The following is a 19,937-nucleotide window of genomic DNA, read 5'->3' on the forward strand; positions in this document are numbered from 1 at the left end:
TAAAGTATATACAAAAGACTGTTCCGAAGCTAAAAATAGCTAGGTTATAAATCTAGTAGTGATGCCGCTTTGAGAAGACATTGGCTACTTGTGGCTGGTATCGCCCTTGTAGCGGAACAGATAGCCTCCTCTGCTCATACTCATGGCCCCTATTTATCTGTAGAATATAAGGTTAAATCACAGAGACTTTTCAGACCAACAATCTTAATATCCTGTGCTTACAGTTTTAATAATTAGCATGGGATTTTTTAAGACTCATTTCTTGAAGTATTGTATTTATAATAAGTATAATGCTTATAAGAGTGCCAATGTATATAGACTGCCGATTTCCATATCTGAAAATATCATACCATATCTCTTATTTAATTTCTCATAAGATGATTCGTTTGCATCTGCACAAGTATATTTATAAAGAGAAGGAGGCTCATCTGTCTTGACAATTTCAACAAGGGTAGTAGTGGACTCTGTCATGCTGCATGATACCCGAGATATTTCCATATCAAAGGTACTTTGACTATCATCCGCAGAGTCCGAGTTCAAGGTGCATGTCTCAGGACTGTCGTCTAGTGGTGTAGTATATGTACTCTGGCTGTCAGAGGTAGAATACGACCACCGCGACTTGGATGGTGGTATAGGTATTGAAGGCTCCACAGAAGGACAGTCATGTGAATCTGCATAGCTACGGTATTTCACGTCGCGAGGGTCATAGACAGCAAACTCGCTCCGTAAGAGCACCTCACTAGCAACCCCTGTGCAATGTGTCTTGAGAGGCGAAGGGTTGATGTCATGCGTGGCAAGGTATTGCCGGTCTTGTAAGCGAGAGGGAGGCCGGAGAGTTTTGCCCGAGAACCCAGAAAGAGAGGCCTGTGAATAAGGAGAGCTACTGCGTGTTACAGCTTGAGAGTCTGCTGAATGACGAGTAGACGTTGGCGACGAAGGATGGTTGGATGATGTGACGGATGACTCTGCTGTGTGGCTGCTCCTCTGCTCGCAGAATGGACAGCGGTACGATCCCCTCCATCGGGCGGCATCCAGGAGGGTCGCAGTGCTGCATATGGACGTCTGCGGCATCATGCAAGCGATCGAGATCTCTGATCAGTGAAGGTGCAAAAAAACGCTGATCTCTCGTGGGTTCATGCGCTAGTATGCGACGTATTGACGAATGGCAAGTATTGAATAACTCAATGATATGAGAAAGAAATGTCTTTGATGAAGATTCAAGTATTAGCCTGATTTGGGGATGTGAAAGCTCGTTATTCTTTTGCCGGAACGAGGCTGTAGTCTATTTATCTTTGCATCGAGAGGCTGCCTCTATACTACATGGGTTTCGAAGTCTGACAACTGTCAATAATCACTGAGATTTTGGCCCAATACCTCAGCTTTTGCAATCGAGATCTAGAATCTTGGCTCTTGTGGTCTCGAACCGCAAGGTTTCGAGGTTGGACTATCTACAGCTTGTCCTGAAGTCTGGTCAGTGGATCAAAGTGGCTAATATCTGAAACACGGCACAGGAGGTTATGGATTGGACGCCTTGTCTTAGCCACCCTACACTTTCGTGGCAATCGCTTTAGTCTTTCAGCTGTGCTTGGTGTTCTTTAGTCTTAGGTTTATGTGAAATTATTTATATCTTATCTTTCTTTGCTCAGCTTAGTATAAAGTGTAGTACATGACATGTTTAAAAATAATTCTATTCTAAGGATGTAATCCTATATATAATATTTAAGGATTAATATATCAGTATTTAAGTTATATATTCATAAGGCTCTAGGCCCGGGAAGCCCGAAATTTCCTTTTCGTCACTATATATATATTATTCGCCCTTAGCTGTCTGTACATATTTGTGGCTTATTATACAGGTTGCCACAATTCCAGACTCCAGGCATTTTGGATTCCGTGTCTTACAAGTGTCTTATATATTGTATCGTTGTGCTGCGAGCCGGGTTTCATGCAGAAACAAATATCACTAGTACCTGCACTGAGTATGATGTCCCGTGCCCCCGCCCCCTATCAGGCACCTGCACTATCCATCTGCAGCAGAGAAAATACTAATAGGAGATAGCTACAAGACAATCTTAGCTGAACAGGGTATGTGGCCATCACGCAACCAAGGGAGAAGCAAGGCACTATCTTTACTTCCCCGACGTGGTCTGATACAGCCCTAAAATCAGGGTGGCGCAGCTAGTAAAGTTAGCGTCGGAGGATCCACCGTTAGAGCAGGAGTCGGGCGTCGGGCTTGTCCGACCCCAAGAGATAAGTCAATCGGAGAGTCCTACTTGACCGTGATTCCGTGCCTTGTGATTCATGCAATATTTGAGCCTCGGTTTTAATGAAACTCGCTCCAGGTATCCGCGGCAAAGTCTCAACCGCGTCGCAACTTCACCTCTTGAGCCCCAGTTCTCCATGGCGCATAAGATAGTGAACAACATGATCACGCTTTCTCATGCACCCGTGGTAATCTTACTATGACTGCCTCATACGAACCTCCTTTTGCCCTCGTCACTGGCTGCAACAGTGGCATCGGCGAGCAGCTTGCTATTGCCCTCGCCAAGAATAACTTCACAGTATTCGCCACAGCCAGGCGCGTTGAGTCTCTCGACAACCTCACAAGACAGCATGCAAACATCATTGCGCTTCCTCTAGAGCTTGGCGAGTCCACGAGTATCGAAAGGCTCAGAGACTCGGTCACCAAATACACCGAAGGCCGTCTAGACATTCTCATCAATAATGCGGGGATGCACTACGCAACTCCGGCTACTGATATTGACGTCAACCAAGTCACGAAGTTATTCTCAGTCAATGTAGTAGCTGTCATGCAGATGTGTCAGCTCTTCATCCCGCTTTTGCGAAAGGCTCCTCGGCCGCGCATTGTTCAAATTGGAAGCGTCACCCGTGACGTTCCTGTTGTATGTCAGTCAGTGTACAACGCTTCCAAGGCGGCCCTCAGTCAGTATACAAAGACTCTTCGCGTGGTAAGCTGAAATGGATCTATCTACAAGTAAATGCCTGAAGTACAGAGCTAATAATAGACTCTAGGAGCTGAGACCCTTGTCCATCGAAGTCCTTGAGGTGGTGACTGGTTATGTCCGCAGTAACATCCTCCGAGACGGTGTTCTCATCTCTAAAAACTCACTATATCGACCTATCAAAAGCACCGTTGAGTCTGTTAAAAACGGAGGAAACAAGAATGGCATGCCTGCGGACGAATATGCACATATCGTCGTACGCCAGATCCTTGGCAAGAACTACAAGCGAGAGATATGGGGAGGCCATCGAGCCCGCATATTGCGCTTCATGGTGACATTCTTCCCTGTATGGCTAATAGTATGTAAATCTTTCCTCGCCATGACTGACTGCTGACGTGATTGCTAGGAGTTTATCCTTTTTATGTCCTTCAAATTACATCTTGTATCGGATTTGCCGTTAAAAGATCAGTAGATAAAAGCAACCATGATTAAGTCATTATATAAACAATAGATACAGTTTTCCTTGTCTGCTGAGTGTGTGGTGTGAACGATTGAGATAGACAGCCTATCTCGCACTATATATATATTATCTGCCTAAGCGTGTTCAACAATGGAGTTGTCGCGAAGACTACCAGGCCAAGCCACCTGGAATCCAAGGCCCTCTTTAAGATCAGCTTCATTACAGGAAGACTATCACGTTATTGTTGCAGTAGCTGCGATAAAGAAAGTTGCTAAACCTAACTTTTTATCAAATTCCCGCACCAGCTGCTCGACCAAGCGATGAAATTTGTCCCAAGCCTTTGAGAATATTGAGAGCATTCCTGTTCTTTCGTTCTTCCCTCCACTGGTTGTTCGTGATGAACTTGGCGACCTTGACTGTGACTATGCGACAATTGTTGGTAACTAAGTTATAGTAGTCGCCGAAATCATTCACTGTTTTTTTTTCAAGGGTAAGGGATTAGACTAAAAGCTCGTGCTGAGGATTTTAGGGTTATTTATTCAGCCAACGTACTCACTAACTCGATGTACTCAGGCGGCGCCTTTGTTCGCCCAACCCACTCGTACGTGTTGCCGTACTCCATCTCACGTCGAAAATTATAAGCCTTCAACTTTGTAGATCCTCCGGTCTTAATAAGCTGGTTATCTTCGAATGATCCCCAACTAAAGGTTGTACCAATGGTCCCAGCTGTTGGGTACGAATCTTCGCTATCGTCGACAAGAAGGAGAGCAAAATGAAAGCTGATACCTGAGCGTGGGGTCTTCCCCTACTTGATAATAAAGACAGATTTTCCGGTCTGTTCTTCTTTGTACAGATCGGCATCGTGTTTGGAAAGAATGGATTCAATGAGATCGTTAGGGTTTTTCTCTCTCTCGCCTGTGAAGTTGGCGCGTGGAGTAAACATCTTAAAAAAGGACAAAAACCATCAAGATCTGGATATGCGAAGGATGAGCTGGTCGAGTATGAATAGGCAGACGGGTGAAATACCAGGGAAGATTACCGCCGTGGCGTTCGCATGATCCTGTTTTCTCGGTTGTGTGGACCAATCAGTGAGAGACAACAATGCAGGGCGCAGCTCAGCTGTTGGTGTCTAATTTTAGTCAAACTTGGCTCGCGGTTCAGCGGTAAGCTCAGCTGTTGCGAATTATTTAAAGCTAATATTGGCCATGAATAATGGAACGAAGGGTGGTTGCGTGCGTATCTGAATTAATAGCGTTGAGGTTACGAGAAAACATTCTCCAGAATGCAGCAATCACACATTATGCGAACCTTCAAGCAACTCCTCCCTTTCCATGCCTCAGCCTGGGAATTTACAAGCGAACCTGTGCAGGCATTCCTTAACGAGCCGGATCCACAGCTCCGCGATGCCCTTACAGCCACATGGAAGGAAAACATGACATGGCAACTCAATTTGATAATCGTCACTGTAAGTTTCGCCATCTCCACGACTTTACAACTATCTTCTGATCTAATCACGTTGGTGTCATAGAGCTCAGTCGTCTGCAGCTTGATCGCCGGCTCCTTCAGTTGGCCGCACTTTGAGGCAGCCAACAGCGAATCAACATGCATCCTACTAACCAAAGCGGTATGGTACAGTGCCATGATTTTTTCGTTAGCTTCAATTGCCGCGGGATCCCAGTTGCTTCTGGCTCTGCATCGAATAAGCTGCTATCCGAACAGTCAAGAGATGGTTCGGGGTCTCCTTATTGGCAAAACAGCCTGTGCTGAAGCCATCAACTCGACTGCAGCGGTTCAGGCAAGCCGGAGGTACCAGGAACAGGTAACATCGCAGGCGTACCTTTGGCAGATACCAGTCATGCGACTCAACGGGAGTCTGTACATGTTTGCCGGTGGTCTGTGTATAATTGCATATTGGGATATTGACAGGGCACTTAGAGCTCAAAAGAATTGGAGCGCGGTAAGAACTCTGATATTATAGTGATCTAAGTCTTGTTGCTAACTCTTCTATAAATAGGTTATACTTATTTTAACATTTACAATTTCTATTGTATTCTCTTTATTAAACTACTTATTTAGTTCTGCGGGTTTATACTATTACTTAAAAGAAATATATAAACTCTTTAAAAATACCTAGAATAGTATTAAATCTAATAATCTCTAACTATTGTTATTTACTGCTTGCATGCCTTGCTGTTGGATGAGTCTAGTAAATGCCTGCGTTTTACCTGTCTGAGATCGCATGATCTTAGCAGAGTAGCCGGTCTGACTTATGATTGACTGAGCATTCTATATATGCCATTCTGCTATAAAATCCAATAGAGAGTAGTTTTACCAGCTACCTCCCTACTTATTACTAAGCTAAATTCACGATTAAACCGTGGCGTTTTTTAGCGTGAGCCTGCTTATCAAAAGTCGAAACACGAGACAATATCTGACCGTGAATATTTCCTCACTTGCAATCACAATCTTTGAGCATCCTGAAACCTAAATTGTCGCTCCGGACACGCTCTCTAGACCCTTGATACGTGACCGTATCAGCCTACTCCACAGTTATTACCTTTGACCCCATCTGCGTCATAGTTCCCTTCTCTGGACCCATCTCACAAAGCGCTCGACCCAGCATTCACGACAGCAAGATGACAACAGCTCAGGCACTCCTGCAACAGAAGCTGACTATCACACCCAAAACAGCCTCTCTCCTCATGCAGGCCGGTTTCAGCGATTATCGCGAACTTAAATATGCCACGCCGAACGGGATAGTCGAGCAGTTCACATCAAAATTCGGTATCCCAAAGACATCCGCCTCCGCTTATCGGCGTGCATGTCGCAGGCTGGTCTTTCTCGGAACACAAGATGATCCAGAAGAGCAAGAGAAGATTTGCGCAGATTGGACCAACAAAGCCCTAGCCGCTCGTGGGATTTGGAGGGCGGACTTTGATGATCTGACGGGCGAGCAGATTGCCGAGTTGATCATGAGTACAGCAGAATGATATGCTTCTGGAGGTTGGACGGCTGCGTCACTTCCAAATCGGATAGCGTGCTATTTGGACTGTGGCCATATTGTCCTCGACAGAATTATTGTCTTGGAATGCTTTGGGGTTAAGATGCACTGTCCTGTACCCGCCAAGCTAATGCCCTTTCTGATCTTCTAGGCAAGAATTGAATAGTCTGGCTAATATTACCATCTTGCACCTTAACTTGATATATCTCGTTCAAAGTTTCAACGAAATTAGAAGGTCTCGATGCTTCCAAGAGATGCATGCCGTCCCTCAGTCCAGCAGTTTCCGCGTTGGAGCCAGGAACAACCCCTGTAATAACCCTCGTGCTGAACCCTAAGCCTAACGCTGCTTGGCCGAAATTATCGGTGATCCGGGTCGAGGATCAACTCGCCCGATTTCGGCTTTGGACAGCTAACATCCGCGTCTCATAGGCAAATAGGTTCGCAGATCCTCGATTCAATGATCAAAAATCAAAAGAGTAAATCCATCGAAGAGGTCATCCAAGACTTTGTCCAGACTTCAGACGCAGTGTCGAGCGAAATCACCTTACTCCACAAAATTACAAACACGATACGCTGTGCTAGTAAAGATACGCAAAATAGTCGAGCTGCCGAAAGGTACAAGATAGAAGTTGAAGAGGGCAATGATGCGGGACCCTTCATCCAATCTGTCTTCTTGAATTATATTAACGACAGGTATCACGTTGCCAGCGAAGAGATCCGCCAGCGCCTTGCAAGCTCAATGGTCCTTCGCCGCAAGAGACTACTTTATCGTAAAGATCGCTATGACAAAAACCCGATACATCTTCCTCAGAAAGCATCTGTCCCGGGTATGTTACGCCCTGAATCAGAAGTCATGACAACGCTGGGCGATGCCGAAAGACCTGCGAAGAGAAGGATCATCGCAGCCCCGTCGCATAGTGCCATGCATTCCGCCGAGACTGCGACGACCTTTTCACCGGAGGGTTATAAGAAGGCTGCCGCTCCATCAGTAGTCTCAGAGTCTAAAACAGTCCCGCTGAGCGATGAGGATGAACTTATATTTCCTCCTGCTCCAAGTGGCGCTTTTATGCGAAGGTACATCAAGGCGAAGCAGGATATTGAAGACAGGCACAAGCAAAGACTATCTACTATCGACAGTTACTATGAAGGTGTCGACATGACTACTATACTCCCCAGAGATGTTCGGGCTATTATTGATGCTGGATCTGTACGGGACTTCGCGTTGGCTAGGGCTTGGGACGATTGCCTCAAGGTAGTGAGCGAGGTCACATGTCCTTACTGCTTTCATGTGCTACCAATCCGTGAGGTCGTTGACGAATTGAAATGGAAGTAAGTATGGTAGGCTCGTGAACCGCAACTTGGCCATACTAATCAACAATGATATCATGTCAAGAACGACCTTGAACCCTACGTCTGTTTATTCGAGGCTTGTCAAACATCTGGTCATCTGTACGCTGACAGCAATACGTGGACAAATCACATGGCACAGCATACCTTACGATGGCGCTGCGCATCGAAGCGGCATGGCGAATTTGTGGCTGACACCAGAGACCATTACCTTGATCATATGAAACATAGCCATCCGGGCATGTTTACTGACGATCAACTCGGCATTCTGGCTGATCAAAACGGCTGCAAGGCCGGTCCGCTGTTCAAGGCTTGTCCACTTTGCGGTGAAGAAAAGCCGCAACCATCCATGATTGATCACCTAGTCGGCCACATGCGATTCTTGGCCCTCAAATCACTGCCACCTCATCAAGATGATACCGGTGATTTATGTGAAACCGACGAGGAACAGGATAAATGGAGTTCGACTCGACCCTCTAGTAGAAGTACTATTGAGAACGCTTCAGTGGACGATTTCACATTCTCATTTACTGGTGTCCCAGACAGACTTCCTGAAGGGCTTTTCACTTTTGGTCGTTAAGAAAAGCACTCTACACTCCCGCCAGGAATTGGCATCTGAGCAAGTCATAGGGCTCACTCTCTTTATATGATATTATATAAGCATTAATCAGAACGGTATCGAACTCGGAGAACATGCCGCAGTCCAGGATGGGAAACAGTACATCGGGACAAGTTAGTGTGTCATTCCTACTAAGAGGAATATGTGCATCACAGGTTTTTCATAACCATCACCCAATATTTCTAGATAGCTTTAGTCAGAAATTGCATATTGAGCGACAAAACATAATCGCTTAATGAGAGGGTATGAACCTACAGTTTCAGCGCCTGCTCCAACAGAGCGGACCTTTGAAGCCAACCATCCTCCACCGGGAGCAGACTCCACATCAAATCTAGCCTCGTCGTCGCTTATATCCTCATTAAACATGATCTTGTTCGGCAACTCTGGATATTTCACAGCTGGTCTCCCAAGTCCAATGAGATCACAGGCGCTGCTATCAAGAGCTCCAGCAATACCGTTTCGGCTTCTGAACCCACCTGTCAAAAGGAGCGTAAGATCGGGAAATTTGCGACGAATCTCTTCACTCGTACGGAGGAAAAATCCCTCACGAATACTTGAACGAGACCTGGTAGATTTTGGCTGCAGGGACGAATTGGTACTCATCATCTGCGGGTCTTCGAAGGACCCACCACTGAGATTGATGTAGTCAATTTCCTCCTGTTGAATCAACTCGATATGTCGTAGCATTTGAGTCATACCCTCTTCATCTTTGAAGTCTGCGGAATTGATCTTTACACCAACGCAGAATGTCTTAGGGACTTCTCTTCGGATGGATCGGATAATTCGAAGTACTAGTTCGACACGCTTGTCTGTTGAACCTCCGAAATCATCATCGCGCTGGTTGCTATTAGGCGACATGAACTGAGAGAGCAGAAACCCGTCTATGAGAACGAGTCAGTAAATAATACAAGCTTCGTTCATATGCTGTGACTCACGTGCTGCATGAACTTCAACACCTTGAAAGCCAGCTTGGTAAGCCAGTTGCGCAGCTTGAGTGAACTGCGCGATGACAACGTCGATGTCATACCGTGTCATGGCTCTCGGAGTCCCAAACACCAACATGCGGATTAGCTTGGCAACGATGTTGTCTCCAAGGTTGATGGGAATAGCACTTGGATCGATTGTCTTTGAGAAGATGCTTCTCTTTCCAGCTCCAATTGCAGATTGCCGTCCTGGATGGTTTCTAGCATAATGCAGCAATTAGTCGCGACGTGTCTCGGCCTTCCCTCCGGGTGCGGAGCTTACAATTGAGCGATCATATGACAGTTCTGGTTCTTGGTAACGGCCGTCCAATCTGACCAACTCTTCAGCAAGTTTGATGCGGCCCCGGTGACTGCGACGTCTTCATTGCTGCCAAGGTATTTGTCTGAAACCATGATGTTGCCTATGCATTGTCAGAGCAAAGCTAATCGCAAATAAGGAAGCTCCTTACTCTGCTGTACCTGTGATTAGAGCTGCCCATCCGCCTTCTGCCCATCGCTTATACAACTTTTTGTGATTGGAGGAAGGAAGTAAGCCCTGAGCACTCTTCTCAGACATCGCAGTCTTCACAAGCCTGTTCTTGAGAACAAGTCCGCATCGGAGTTGAAGCTGGGAGCTAGCTACAGAATTCATTGTTGACATCATTCGTGACAGTAGGGTTTCTTGTGAGATCTCGGTCAGATTTGGATTATATTAAAACTCTTAAGCGTTTGGTATTACTAGTATTTATCTATTCGCTGCCTAAGTATCTCTCTTATCGCAGTAATTAAACATCACGAGATATTAAAATTGGCTTCGGAGGAACTCTAGGGTGAATTGCTTCCCGAATCCTCCGAGGCTATTCCGTAAATTCACTCGAGTCATGATTAGACCCCACATTCACTTCCTCGTGTTAGTGCCTTCCATGGTTTCGGCCGGGAACAAACCCAACAAGGGTCATTCCCATTCCACAACCCTTCGGCCGCCATCACATGCAGCACTTTTCAATAAATAGAAATAATATTTAGCTTAGCTATAGCCAAACAGTTTTGAATCTTCACCATAACCGTTTTGTCCTCTTCTTGGCCGTGTGCTCAGCCCTCTCACCTGAAACACCACCTGCGACGTCTCTCCCCCAAAACACATTCCCCAGCAGACTATTGGCTCTTTGACAGAAAGACCTCCACAGATCTCGGGACTTGACGACGCAGAGATACGATTGGCTCCTCAGAAGATAGACGAGGTCTTGGAAGCAGTTACAAACGTGCCGCTCTCGCCGACCTGTTTGCCGATCATGGTCCGTGTCCGTAGCTCAGAAGCAGTTTCTGTGTTTTAAGTGCAAGCGTTTTATGGTTAATGAGCAAATCGCAGTTTAGCAATGGCTGTTTGACGTTTTGTTTGACAGAGTGGCTGTGTTCTTCGGGAGACGAGGATTCCGGGTCTTGGCTGGACGGCGGGCAAGGGTCAAAGCGTACGTGAAGAAGCCGTGCGGTGCGTGATATGTTTTCCTGGTGATGTTTTACAGATTTCGAGGTGTTATCGTGAAGCTGTTGAATGTCTCGAGAGTGTCTTGTGTTTTACTTGGCTGCTTCTTTGGCAGTGATACATGCGTTTGTTAAGATGGCCGTAACAGGAAACAGACTCGTTGACTTTTCTATATAAGTGTGATCATCTTCCTCTCAATGAATCTAATCATCAGCATCAACTATCAGCATCAGCATCATCTACTTCCCTTCTAATCACTTCTTTCCTGCCGGTCGGGTCTCCTTTTCCAGTTCTCTGACTAGTTCACTCTCATATCTTTGCCCATCTTTCTTCTTAATCTACATCACAATAATCTGACAATCTCAAAATGGCTCCCATCAAGAACTTCCTCATGGCCCTTTTCGTCGCTGCCGATCTCGCAGCAGTCTCAGCCCACAGTGTCATCACCAATGCCGTCGGCGACGCCGGTGGCTCTGGCATGGCCCTCGGTGTTGATACCTCAACTCCTCGAGACGGAACTCGAAGACGCCCTTTCCAGCAGGACGCAACCCGATTTCGAGGCCAATCCGCTGATACTGTCGGCGAAACCTTGTCTGCTGGTGATAACAACATCGAGCAGGGAACTTTGGATATCATGGAAGAGACAGGTAAGCTATGCCTCCTGACGCTGATAATGATTTCACATACTAACACTGAAGTCAGGAACCGAGCTCCCTCAGGTGAACCCCGGTGGTAGCCTCGAGATGACGGTTCATCAAGTCAACTCAGACGGTGCTGGTCCATACACCTGTATGATCAATGCCGACGGCACCGGTACATCTTGGGATAGCATCGAAGTGACGACTAATGTCGCGGGTAATGAGCGGGGTCGCAACCGGGACGGCGAGATGGGAGACTTTCCTCTCGTTGCTTCCATTCCTGCCAATCAGAACTGTACTGGGACAGTCGCAGGCGAGGACAACGTCTGTCTTGTCCGCTGTCAGAACCCGGCTCGTGCCGGCCCGTTTGGCGGTGTGATTCCAGTCCAGATGGTGAGCGGCAATGGCGGCAATGCTGGAAACGCTACTGAGGCTGGAAACACTGGCAACGCTGGTACCGGCAACGCCAATGACAAGACCAACGATACCACTAACGACACCACTGATAATACTGCCGCCGGCGGTGCCAACGGCAACGCAAACAGCAACAACAATGACAACGCCAACGGTAATGGCAACGATGATGATGAGGAGGATGAGGATGAGAACGACGCTGGTACTCGCAACAACCGCCGTGCCACCCGCTTTTCCGCCTAAAGAATAAGCTGATAATGACTGATAACGCACACTTGGAAATGGAAGACTGGATCGCCGACACATAAGACTGAACAAGAGATGAGAAGGAAATAGGATACCTATATAGTATATTTAGAAGGGAGATAGTATAATACGATTTTGCTGATAAACGCTTTGTTCCACCTGTCCTTGTTGATGATGCAGAATATTACTTCATTAGCTATGCATAAAGTTGGATGGCTTCGAACGCTGAATTTTATGGCCTGAAGCCAATTGCCCCGCTCAGCTAGCCAATAGAGATATCTTATTTGCAATTGAGGCTTGTAGCTGAAAGCTGAAATCAGCGTAGAGAACTTAGCTAGCCAATAAGAGCTGCAGGAGCCTTGCAATAGCTGAAATTCCCTGGTGGGCTTTCTGAGAATATGTAGTATAAAGCCACCAGGGTGCCCATTACTACTTATCTATTCCTTTTTACATACTCAGAAATCTAAAACTATTATTTCCTACTATCTTCCACAAATATCACTATGTATTCCATTAGCAAAACTATCCCGGCTTGGGAATAGAAAATCCGTGATATGGCGCTCTCTGATCCAGGTCTCGAGATATTAGTCAACTCTCCAGAAGCTGTTGAGAACGCTCATTTCACGGCACTAATCTATAAGAAATACAATCCAGTACCAGATAACGTTAGGGCTTAGCTTATTAGCATCCATATAGTCACTGTCCAGAATGTGGAGACTGCTACCGGGACATGCATCGATACAATCCAAGGCTTTAAGAATGAGAAGCCCAATAGAGACGTCTGGGGTCGTGCCATCAGCGAAGCCTGCTGGACCGCCAAACAAAGCTTTTCTGACCGATTCGATAATGCTTCAGATCAGGCTGTCGAAACTATTGCTGCCCTGCCTCCTACGCAGCAAGAAGGAGCCGCCGCACTCTTCAGCTACGGCATGGGTATTGTCAGAAAGATTACCAATCAGGCATCAGACGGAATTCTGGACATTGACACCAAGGAACTTTTGGCGGGGAATTGGAATAAACTTACAGAAGTGGATAACGATGTCAAGGCCGGGTGCAGCGCCGCTAGAGATGCCCTGAATTCGATGTTCTAGTTTAGGCTTCCTTTGGCATCTGCCTCTGTTCTGCACAAGCGATAAATGATACAAACCTTAGGCAGGTTTAGAATAGATTCGATAAGTTTAGTGAGTCTTTGGACCACCTCATTGCCCCGGCTAAAAGCACTGAGGCACCTCGTACGTCTGAACGTCAATAACCTGAGAGATGATAGACGAATTACACCGTTCTGTTCTGTAAGGCGATAAGGCAACAGTTCAGTATGGGCAGTGCAACGATGATTTAATGGTGTCTTTGGTACATGACATTTCAAAACTACCAATGAGAATATAAACTTATACTGTATTTAGAAGCTGACATCACAAACCGAGATTTAATTCTCTGCCAGAATAAGTTGCTTCATAGTTCAAATCAGGCTGAGCCTCAAGATATAGGATTTTCTAGAAAATTTAGCTCAACACTTGCTTTCCCTTAGGTAGTTTAAGACTTGTTCTGGTACTCACTGGATCTTGGTAAGCTTTAGCAGTGTATTCTGCTTCTCTCTTCCCAATGACTTTCTTCGGAAGACCGGCGCTTTCCACCATGATCTGCACCTCACAAGATCGCTCCAGCAGTGTAAATAGATAACCTGCTTCATCAACAGTGGATCCAGTAGTGAGGAGGCCGTGGTTTTGCAAGATCGCAACACGGTTACTCTTGCCCAGTGCCGCAGCGATTCTCTGCCCCTCATCACGCTCTAGAACGATTCCTCCAAAGTTTTCATAAACAGCCTGTATACCAAGAAAGGTACAAGCATCTTGGTTGATGATGTCGAGAGGGCGCCCAAACGTTGACCAGGCTTTTCCAGCAGGAGAATGTGTATGACAAATGGCATTAATATCAGGTCGAGCTTTATGGATGGCTCCATGTATTTGAAATCCAGCTCTATTCACCGCGACGCGATTCCCACCAATAACATGGCCATCTTCGTTGATCTGTACCATGTCGCTTGCTTTGAGCAAGCCAAAGTGTATGCCGAGACTGAGCAAAGATTAAAATCATAGTCTAGGCACAAGGGGAGAAAGGTACACTTACGGGTTAATCCAAAACGTATCTGGTTCCACGGGGTCGCGAACACTAATGTGCCCAGCGGTTCCTTCTGTAAAGCCTTTGCGTGCGAAGACTCTAAACACAGCAGCCATATGCTCCAATTGCCACTGTCGCTCTACGTAGGGGTCTTGAAACTCGGGGACACTTGGGGCCGAATATCCCCCAGTTGCGCAGATCTGCTCGGGCGACTCCTCCATTTGTGCAGTGTCGGAATATTGATCGCCCTCGAGTCTTATGGCTTGGACAGTGGCTGTGACAGACATTATGGCGTTGCGTACGTCCCTAAGATAAGGATCTATGTATAATATGTCGACTTTTACGACTACCTCATTGATCGATGCTGATGAATCTTCTGGTCAAGCAGAGATCTCGAACAACACATTCACCAAGTTATGCATTGATATAAGCATGTAACTTCCAACTGTCTACAGAGCCTAGCGGCATGTTCTCCGCGTTTGCGCCCGTTGACTTATCATTTGCGCCTAGCAAACTAACCCAACTTAGCAAAATGATACGACCTTACCGATGGGGCCGTGGATTCCATAACCTAGAACAGACTAGGGCAAATCCTATAGTGGTGATAGCCTCTCTCCTTCTAGATTAGCTATCAACATCTGTACAATTCATAACTCTTTTCATACATAGCCAATCCATCGTTCTGCTCAAGAGGCCAAGCGTAAAACAATATATATATACCAGTGCAGGCTCAGTAAACCCATATCCTGGATCTATCCAAGATTCAGTTATCCTGTTTCAATATTCAACAGTATTACTTTTGCCAAAATGGCTGCTATCTTACAGCAAGATGACTCCAAGAAAGTTGCGCTTGATACCTCAGGAGTAGTGAATGCATACGACACGAGTTCAATCCAAAGAGCTTCCATCTACATAACCGACGAGCAAACCCAACGTGGGTTATCTCCACGCCACGTGCAGCTAATGGCTATTGCAGGTAGCATTGGCACTGCCCTATTCGTTGGTATTGGTGGTGTGCTGTCTAAAGCCGGCCCGCTCTCTTTATCACTTGGGTATCTATTTTGGAGCCTGTTCTTTATTCTGCCATGCACACTCAGCGTTGCCGAGATGTGCGCATATCTTCCTATCCGGGGAAGTATCTTTGAGCTCGCCAGCCGCTTTGTCGATCCTGCTCTTGGCTTCTCGATGGGTTGGACATACTTTTACGGCGGTGTCATGCTGGTTTGTGTGGAATATAGTGCTGTGGCCACCGTGATGCAGTATTGTATGTAAAGCCCTTCCAGCACAAGTTAGCCGTTCGTTCGTTGTTCTTCTGACCTTTGCAATGTTAGGGAATACTTCTATCAATGCAGGTGTATGGGTTGCCATGGCTCTGGTTGTCTGTTTCCTGCTGAATGTGATTGCCGTCAAGTGGTATGGAGAGTCTGAGTTTGTCATGGCGTCAACAAAAGTGATTTTGATCATCGGCCTCATTTTGCTTACTTTCATCACCATGTGTGGTGGGAACCCTCGAGGCGACGCTTACGGTTTTCGGTACTGGGGCAATGGGAACGCCATGCATGCCTATTATACTGATGGAGCAGCTGGTAGATTTCTCGGATTCTGGTAAGCTATATGATCCAACCCCAATCATCTTTACTTACGCAAGTGTTGACTTGTTGAATTCAGGTCTGTAGTCATTTACGCTGCATTCACGATCGGTGGCCCTGACCTGATCTGCCTCACGGCTGGCGAGATCCAGAATCCCCGGAAAACTATACCCCGAGTCGCTCGCTTAATATTCTATCGACTGGCATTTTTCTATGTTGTTGGAGTATTTGCCGTCGGAATTATCTGCTCAAGTCGTGATGAGCGTTTACTGAATGCTATAGGCAACGGGGATGCCGGAGCAGCAGCTTCGCCCTGGGTTATCGGCATCCAGAACCTCGGTATACATGGTCTACCCGATGTGATAAATGCTGTCATACTCCTTTCCGGCTGGTGAGTATACATACTATGCATGGAATCATTCATGAAAATGCTGACTATATGTCGCAGGTCCTGCGGGAACGCGTACCTGTACTCGACGTCACGCTCCTTGTATGGGCTTGCTCGCGGTACGTTAATTTTGGAAATGAAGATGTAGCCGTATGCTAATAATAGCTTAGATGGACTCGCTCCCAAGGTATTTGCGAAATGCACCAAGTCGGGTGTACCTATCTACTCAGTCGTAGCTGTCACCTTACTCTCTTGCCTCTCATTCCTCGTTGTTTCAAACTCGTCTGTTACTGTTTTCTACTGGGTAATTATCATCTCTCAATTATATTCACGCTCGGTATTCTGACACCACTTAATAGTTCGTTGATCTCACCACGGGTGGATTTGTCTATGTCTACACTTGCATGCTCTTAACATTCCTCGGGTGGCATCGCGCCTTGAAGGCTCAGCCAGAGGTGGTCCCGTTATCGTCATTGCCGTACCTATCACCCTTCAGACCTTATGGTGCCTACTTTGCTTTTTTCTTGGGTTGTATCTTTCTTCTCTTCATCGGCTGGAACACATTCTCGCCCTTTGATGTTGAAGGGTGGATAACCTACTACTTCGCTACCATATTTGGCCCGTTGATGTTTGTTGTCGGAAAGCTCCTTAAGAAAACAAGATTAGTGAAGCCTTCTCAAGCAGATCTTGTCACTGGAAAGGCCGAAGTTGATGAAGAATGCAAAGTATGGGAAGATCCTGCTGCGATTGAGAAGGAAAGACTACGTTTGCAACAGATGGACTGGCTTCGAAGATTCTGGGAGAGACTTTGGTAGATTCACGCCTGGGTTAATTCACTATTTTGATTATCCACAATGTACCTGATTAAGAGGCGCACGTTTTTAATCTCTTGGATCAAGGTCGGTAATGGAATAACAACCTGCTCTTCTGAGACAAATAGTTGCTGCAAGTTGGCATCAAGATCGACAGTTGTTCTGCCGGAGATGTAGCCTCCACTCCTTGACCTCATAAATACTAGAAGCTCCACTGGTAACTCCTTACAGTCTCTAAGGGTTTGAAGAGTAAGAAGGGTATATGCCTTAGTACTTAGTTGAGGGATAATCGGCAGCAAGATCATAGTCTTGGGGAAACATAACTGCCCGGCTTGTTTATTGTGTACGCCATAGTCATTGCTGTACTACTCCAAGATTTAAAACTCAGAGGTCCTTTCCAATCTACTTGGCGATAAAGCCTTCTCAGCCCAGCATAACTGATATGTGTTAATATGCTTCCTTTTCTTGTCTCGTCCACATTCAACATACCTTGCCAACCCCAGTCCTTCAAGACGTTCATCCAATGTATTTCGCGCTTCGTTGTCGAGCATGAAGGGCTAGAGGAAGCCTTGTCACCACGAGTTGCGTTAGATGACTTGTCATGTCTTTTCCAAGCCTCTGCTGTAATTTCCAAACATCTGTTGACAAGTCCCGAGGTAAGTCGAGAACCTAAAACTCCCCACCTATCAGACACCCAGTTCCGATCCTCAATCTCGGTGGCCTCGCAACCCGCAATCATCAGCGGCATTACGGGAAATATGGCTGCATGAGAATCTTCCGGGACAGTCGCTATAAGGTTCAGGACCTTTCTGGCCATGTCCTGTAACGAAGCTTGTGTCGGAAGCTCCGGCACCGCCTGGTGAAGAAGCAGCAAGGTTGCCCACTTATACGCATTGGCTGTTTGTATCAGATCAATCGCGCTTGAAGACAGTTGGGTCTCCCGGGGTTCTTCATCCAGCTCAGTGCAGGGTTCCCATCGCTCGATTGAAGTCTTTAGACGGACTGCCGCAGAGACAATTGCTGGCGAGTTGAGCTTTTCCTGCTTTCGCTGAACCCGGTTGACAAGATCAGCTACGCCGCCAAGAAGAGGGAATAGTGGCCCAGCGCATCCCATGAGAGGATCTACCGTGGAGCCTAAAGATTCGGAGCTGAATAAGCTGCAGTCTGACATGAGCGGTAAATCCATGAAGTTTCCGTCATGGCATGTAACGCGCGTTATGGTATCCATATATATCCAGGTATTTGAGAGGAAGCCTAAGCCAATCAACTCATTTATGGGACGCTGAGAAGACTTATGTTCTATTAGTGCCTTTCGAAGAAGCTCGGCTCCTTTTCTTATATAACTCGTGGTTGTAGAAGATCGAGGGTGGCACCAGGCTTGAGCTAGGCTCACGGCCAGCGCCGTAGTGATAGTCGCCTCGGGCTTACAACCGCTAGACTCCATGACTGTGAGCTGATGAACTGCATACTTGAGGTGTCTTAGTCCTATGGCTCGATGTTGAGGGAGATTATTGAATCCCTGAAAGCATGTCATGGCAGCGATTGCGTGATAAAGCGCAGTGTGCTCCTTAGCCATGGGCCAGACGATCTTTCGCCATGGATTCCCGGTTAAGCTGTCCTTGATGCATAAAACCTCGCATATGCGACGATCAAAAAGAACAGAGATGTTCTCCGGAGAGTCACTATGGAGTTGGGGAACCTTGTAAACAGGCGACCTGAGATGACTCCTTGGACTTGATAGAGAGTGCCCATCATCTTCAGTAGCTGTTTCCCCAAAGTCAACATCTCTACAAAAGTCCTGCAATTCTGTTGTACCTTCAACAAGATGTAAAGGGTCTGTACCCAGAAATGGTGATATGGAGCTGTCCTCAATTACTAAGTTAACACATGGAAGCTGTGACTGCTCAGGGTTAAGTGGCCCCGTTATGATAGGATAATCTGGCTGTGATGTATCGTGGTGGACTGGTTGCGCGCCGAAGGAATCATGACCAGCAAGAATTCCGTAAAGATCGTCCAGATCTTCGTTTATATCGAAGGGCATCTCCAATAAAAGATCATCAAAGCTGGTTCCATAGTCAACAAACTCGCATCGAGACCCTTGGTCGACAGGGGTCTGGGCTGTATGGGATTGCGGGATGGCAGGATCTCGTGGCGGAAATTCGAATTGGCTGAGTAGACTGCTCGGTACGCTATGATCACCAGAATCACATCTGATGGATAGCTCGGCTTCGTCTGAGTGGGAAGCTCGCAATTCGATATGGGCCTGGTCCGACCTGTTTTGTCCTCTCCTCTTATCTAAATAAAAGCCTTAGCATCGTACCATGAGCCTGGAAGAGATCGGATTGCCTACTATTCCCTGACGATATACTGCTTGCCTCGGGCTTCCCGTATTCTCTCCACCTGAACTCTGCTTGATAGCCACCGCATGCCGTTCTCCGGCGAAGGCACTGGGAGCACGAAGGCTTTTTTTCGTCACATTTCCTTCGTCTTGCTTTGCACGTAACGCACCCTAGATTGAGATTAGCTCTTTCCTCTATCTAGCCTTATCGCCTCTCAAGATGAGTTTCTGCACAACCATTTCGGCTTTTTTTGTTTGGTGCTCGTTTTTGTGACGCTGTATGCACCTGCTTTCCTGGAAAAGCTGGTAATAGATGTCGCAGCTGAGATGTCTCGGGAGGTGTCATGTCTAGTTTTTTTCAGGTATTCCAAACATGTCTGGACAACTATTTGATTCACCCAGAGTCGGTCGTTCTGGCGGCTTGCGTGGTGTATCAGGATTGAATGATGTGCAATGTTTAAATTGTTTTAGAGGACAAGAGGACCGTGATGAAGTAGACCAGACTAGGGAGTAGATAAGAAGGCGGGGAAATCTGAGTCCTATCCACAACAGGTCAATA

General features: G+C 46.6%; 10 protein-coding genes across 10 annotated transcripts; 6 read left to right on the forward strand and 4 right to left on the reverse strand.

Moving 5' to 3' along the window:
* Positions 1–2,462: 2,462 nt before the first annotated feature.
* On the forward strand, positions 2,463–3,510 carry J7337_013013 (uncharacterized protein; the record flags this gene model as incomplete). The annotated part of the gene is made up of 3 exons (XM_044830509.1): positions 2,463–2,969; positions 3,034–3,321; positions 3,481–3,510. 3 exons carry the CDS (start codon positions 2,463–2,465, stop codon positions 3,508–3,510), a joined length of 825 nt encoding a protein of 274 aa, XP_044675425.1.
* A 201-nt stretch (positions 3,511–3,711) lies between these two features.
* J7337_013014 (uncharacterized protein) lies at positions 3,712–4,366 on the reverse strand (the record flags this gene model as incomplete). Its single annotated transcript, XM_044830510.1, has 3 exons — positions 3,712–3,834; positions 3,980–4,202; positions 4,233–4,366. The coding sequence occupies 3 exons, from the start codon at positions 4,364–4,366 to the stop codon at positions 3,712–3,714; spliced, it is 480 nt and encodes a 159-aa protein (XP_044675426.1).
* Positions 4,367–6,059: 1,693 nt separating this feature from the next.
* J7337_013015 (uncharacterized protein) lies at positions 6,060–6,413 on the forward strand (the record flags this gene model as incomplete). The annotated part of the gene is made up of 2 exons (XM_044830511.1): positions 6,060–6,240; positions 6,286–6,413. The coding sequence occupies 2 exons, from the start codon at positions 6,060–6,062 to the stop codon at positions 6,411–6,413; spliced, it is 309 nt and encodes a 102-aa protein (XP_044675427.1).
* Positions 6,414–7,277: 864 nt separating this feature from the next.
* J7337_013016 (uncharacterized protein) lies at positions 7,278–8,351 on the forward strand (the record flags this gene model as incomplete). Its single annotated transcript, XM_044830512.1, has 2 exons — positions 7,278–7,753; positions 8,003–8,351. The coding sequence occupies 2 exons, from the start codon at positions 7,278–7,280 to the stop codon at positions 8,349–8,351; spliced, it is 825 nt and encodes a 274-aa protein (XP_044675428.1).
* A 231-nt stretch (positions 8,352–8,582) lies between these two features.
* Positions 8,583–9,766, reverse strand: J7337_013017 (uncharacterized protein; the record flags this gene model as incomplete). Its single annotated transcript, XM_044830513.1, has 3 exons — positions 8,583–9,271; positions 9,326–9,573; positions 9,636–9,766. 3 exons carry the CDS (start codon positions 9,764–9,766, stop codon positions 8,583–8,585), a joined length of 1,068 nt encoding a protein of 355 aa, XP_044675429.1.
* Positions 9,767–11,202: 1,436 nt separating this feature from the next.
* J7337_013018 (uncharacterized protein) lies at positions 11,203–12,130 on the forward strand (the record flags this gene model as incomplete). The annotated part of the gene is made up of 2 exons (XM_044830514.1): positions 11,203–11,482; positions 11,538–12,130. 2 exons carry the CDS (start codon positions 11,203–11,205, stop codon positions 12,128–12,130), a joined length of 873 nt encoding a protein of 290 aa, XP_044675430.1.
* A 557-nt stretch (positions 12,131–12,687) lies between these two features.
* J7337_013019 (uncharacterized protein) lies at positions 12,688–13,224 on the forward strand (the record flags this gene model as incomplete). Its single annotated transcript, XM_044830515.1, has 2 exons — positions 12,688–12,798; positions 12,841–13,224. The coding sequence occupies 2 exons, from the start codon at positions 12,688–12,690 to the stop codon at positions 13,222–13,224; spliced, it is 495 nt and encodes a 164-aa protein (XP_044675431.1).
* A 442-nt stretch (positions 13,225–13,666) lies between these two features.
* On the reverse strand, positions 13,667–14,538 carry J7337_013020 (uncharacterized protein; the record flags this gene model as incomplete). The annotated part of the gene is given in 3 exon segments (XM_044830516.1): positions 13,667–13,678; positions 13,690–14,206; positions 14,261–14,538. 3 exon segments carry the CDS (start codon positions 14,536–14,538, stop codon positions 13,667–13,669), a joined length of 807 nt encoding a protein of 268 aa, XP_044675432.1.
* A 520-nt stretch (positions 14,539–15,058) lies between these two features.
* Positions 15,059–17,043, forward strand: J7337_013021 (uncharacterized protein; the record flags this gene model as incomplete). The annotated part of the gene is made up of 6 exons (XM_044830517.1): positions 15,059–15,515; positions 15,604–15,856; positions 15,920–16,231; positions 16,289–16,347; positions 16,399–16,415; positions 16,588–17,043. The coding sequence occupies 6 exons, from the start codon at positions 15,059–15,061 to the stop codon at positions 17,041–17,043; spliced, it is 1,554 nt and encodes a 517-aa protein (XP_044675433.1).
* Positions 17,044–17,463: 420 nt separating this feature from the next.
* Positions 17,464–18,211, reverse strand: J7337_013022 (uncharacterized protein; the record flags this gene model as incomplete). Its single annotated transcript, XM_044830518.1, has 2 exons — positions 17,464–17,477; positions 17,530–18,211. 2 exons carry the CDS (start codon positions 18,209–18,211, stop codon positions 17,464–17,466), a joined length of 696 nt encoding a protein of 231 aa, XP_044675434.1.
* Between the last annotated feature and the right edge of the window lie 1,726 nt (positions 18,212–19,937).

This window comes from Fusarium musae, chromosome 10 (assembly GCF_019915245.1).
Source record: "Fusarium musae strain F31 chromosome 10, whole genome shotgun sequence".
Lineage (NCBI taxonomy): Eukaryota > Fungi > Ascomycota > Sordariomycetes > Hypocreales > Nectriaceae > Fusarium > Fusarium musae.